Below are 2708 nucleotides of genomic sequence, written 5' to 3' on the forward strand. Positions count from 1 at the left end.
GGCGGCGGCTCCAGCCGTAGCGGCGACGATGCACTGTCACTCAACCGTTTTCCCTTCCCGCCGATCTTTCCCTCCGTTCCGTTTGATTGTAACGCCGTGATGACGGACTTTAGAGCTCTGCTTGGGGAGCTCCGGTTGACTATCATCAACTCTCCGATCGCCGCCGGACTCATTGTTGCGCCGCTATGGAAAATCTCCTCTACTTGTGGAAACAGCTTGTGCTCCTTAACACCCAGATAATTGTTTGCTAAATATTTGAAGGAATTGAAATCACAGAAAGGGAAGTGTATGTGTACATCGATTCTTCCTGGCCTAAGCATCGCTGGGTCAATTTGATCTTTGCTGTTCATCGTGAAAACCATTATCTTCTCGTCGCCGCAGCAAGAATTTACAATTCCGTCCATGAAATTGAGCAACCCTGATAAGGTCGTCGTCGTTAATTTCTCGTTGATCAATCGATCGAGATCTTCGATAACAATTAGGGATCTGCTTGAAGTTTGTAGCAAAAGGAGTTTGAGATCTGAATCATCGGAAACTCTGGATAAATCAATGTCGTAAACATCGTAGTTCAAGAAATTCGCCATGGCGCCGATGAAGCTAGATTTTCCGGTTCCGGAAGGACCATAAAGTAGGTAATTACGCTTCCAAGCACGGCCCATTTTGTGATAGTAGTTTTGGGATTTAATAAAGTTTTCAAGATCGGATTTTACCTTGTTCTTGAGATCTGCGTCCATGGCTATGGTGTCCAAAGTAGAATGATGTGTGAAGGGAACAGATCTCCACCGTCCGTTTACGGGATTTTCCGACGGCCCATTATTGATAAACAATTTCAATTCACTTCTTCGCTGTTCGATATCATCGGAGACGGTATGAATATGCTGAAGATACGGCCGGAGAGTCCTGCGTTTATCCTTCTTCTTAATCCTCAACAAGAAACTCCGATTACAAACTCCCCCATGATCGAATCTTTCAACTTTGTTCACCCAATCAACTCTTGCTCCAAGAAATTCATCTTGAATCACCTGATTATCATCCAGAGATAGAATGATATCAGTAGATTTCTTACCGGAGAACAAATTAGTGAAATTTGAATCTTCGATGGATGGCAACGAATTGATATAAAGGAAGACCCTCCGGTAGAACTCATTGTTCTGGCCATTTTCATTGAGCTCTGCGACTTTAAGATACTGATGAACATGAATTCTGTCATCCACCCAATTCATCCATTTCCGCAAAACTAAAATCAAAGCTGTTCTGTACAAGATAAATCTAACAAGAAACAAAAAGCAAGGAACGAAGAAGAGAATCAAAAGTATATTTACAACCAACATGGTGCAATAAAGTTGGAATCTTTCGCCGGAAAATTAACAAAAAGAGTTCATATTGTAGTATATTTATCTGATGAAGAGGGGCGGAGTAGTCGGTGAAGAAGTTTATCGAAGAAGAAAGTGAAAGTAAGAAGGTTTATATAGTTTTTAAAAAAATACACTGTGCTTGTTTTGGTGTCAGCCTAGCAACTTTCCAGCCATAAACACAGTTGACACTATTTTTTCCTCTGGCCCATCAATTGGAAAAAAAAAAAACTTTTCTTTCTATACTTTTTTATATTTATTTTCTCTTTTTCCAAAATAATTTTGGGTACCTCGGAATTTATATAAGTGGTATTGACACCATTATTATAATTTGGCTCGTATCAAGAAGGGTTTGTGATGAGTGCTAAGCAAATTATTCGGGAGCGATTGGGATTTTTGTGTAAATTTAAATTTAGTCAAATTTTAATGTGGATATCAAATATTGATTAATTTTTTTTATATAAAAATAAGGCTCGTAAGTGAATTAGTATTTGAAATTATACTTCATTCATTTTCCATTAGTTGTAATATTTTTTGTTTAAATAAATTTAAATCATTTTCAAAGTTAAATTAAATAAGATCAATTGATATTTTATATTTAAAATAAATATATTCAAAAAATATATGATGAATACTAAGTAACAATTTTTCTCATGTTAATTTCATGGGAAAAATATTTTAAAATATTAATTAAAATTTATATAGTTTCTCTAAAAAAAATTGAAATATGACAACTAATATGAGACGGAGAAAGTAGGGGTGTGCGAAAATTGAACCGATCAATAAATCGAGTCAAAAAAAGTTATTGGTTTATTGGGTTGATGGGTTTTTATGGGTTTTTTTAAAAAAATAATTGGGTTATTGGTTCGGTTTCGATTTTTAGTATTGGGTTATTGGATAATCCGATAAGGCAATAACCCATTAAAATAATAGTAATTTCCTACTTTACCATTCATAAACATAAAAATTTAATAATCTAACATGACTTGACACTATATCAATACTACACTACAATCTACATAATTAAATATTATCTTTCTTATTTCACTGTATCAAAACATTTATAATTGATTTGTTTGTTCCATTGTATCGTACCAAATTATTAGAGAAGTGAGAAGTGATCATATATTTATTTTATAAGCATTTTCTTATTGAGTAAAATAAAAATCGAACCGTTAGCAATCAAAAGTCGATAAAAAATATTCCATTGATTTGTTATTGATTTAGCATATTTAAAAACTGAAAATCAATACACTAAACTGATAAAACCGATCGATGCACACCGAGAAAGTAACGATGCATACCTCTCTAGCAGAAAGTGTTACACTAGTTTTATGGTTTATTTTTAACTCGGGA

The 2708-nt window shown here is 34.5% G+C and overlaps 1 protein-coding gene across 2 annotated transcripts in view; it reads right to left on the reverse strand.

Moving 5' to 3' along the window:
• The window catches only part of LOC102587856 (AAA-ATPase At2g46620-like), a 1933-nt gene extending 412 nt beyond the window's left edge, over positions 1–1521 (reverse strand). The window contains exon 1 of one of the 2 annotated variants that reach the window (XM_015312463.1): positions 13–1521. In XM_015312463.1, the coding sequence (XP_015167949.1) occupies positions 13–1331 (1319 nt within the window). In that variant the 5' untranslated portion in view covers positions 1332–1521. The other variant, XM_015312460.1, reaches the window with a different exon arrangement.
• Between the last annotated feature and the right edge of the window lie 1187 nt (positions 1522–2708).

This window comes from Solanum tuberosum, unplaced genomic scaffold (genome assembly GCF_000226075.1).
Source record: "Solanum tuberosum cultivar DM 1-3 516 R44 unplaced genomic scaffold, SolTub_3.0 scf00010, whole genome shotgun sequence".
NCBI classification, from domain to species: Eukaryota; Viridiplantae; Streptophyta; class Magnoliopsida; order Solanales; family Solanaceae; genus Solanum; species Solanum tuberosum.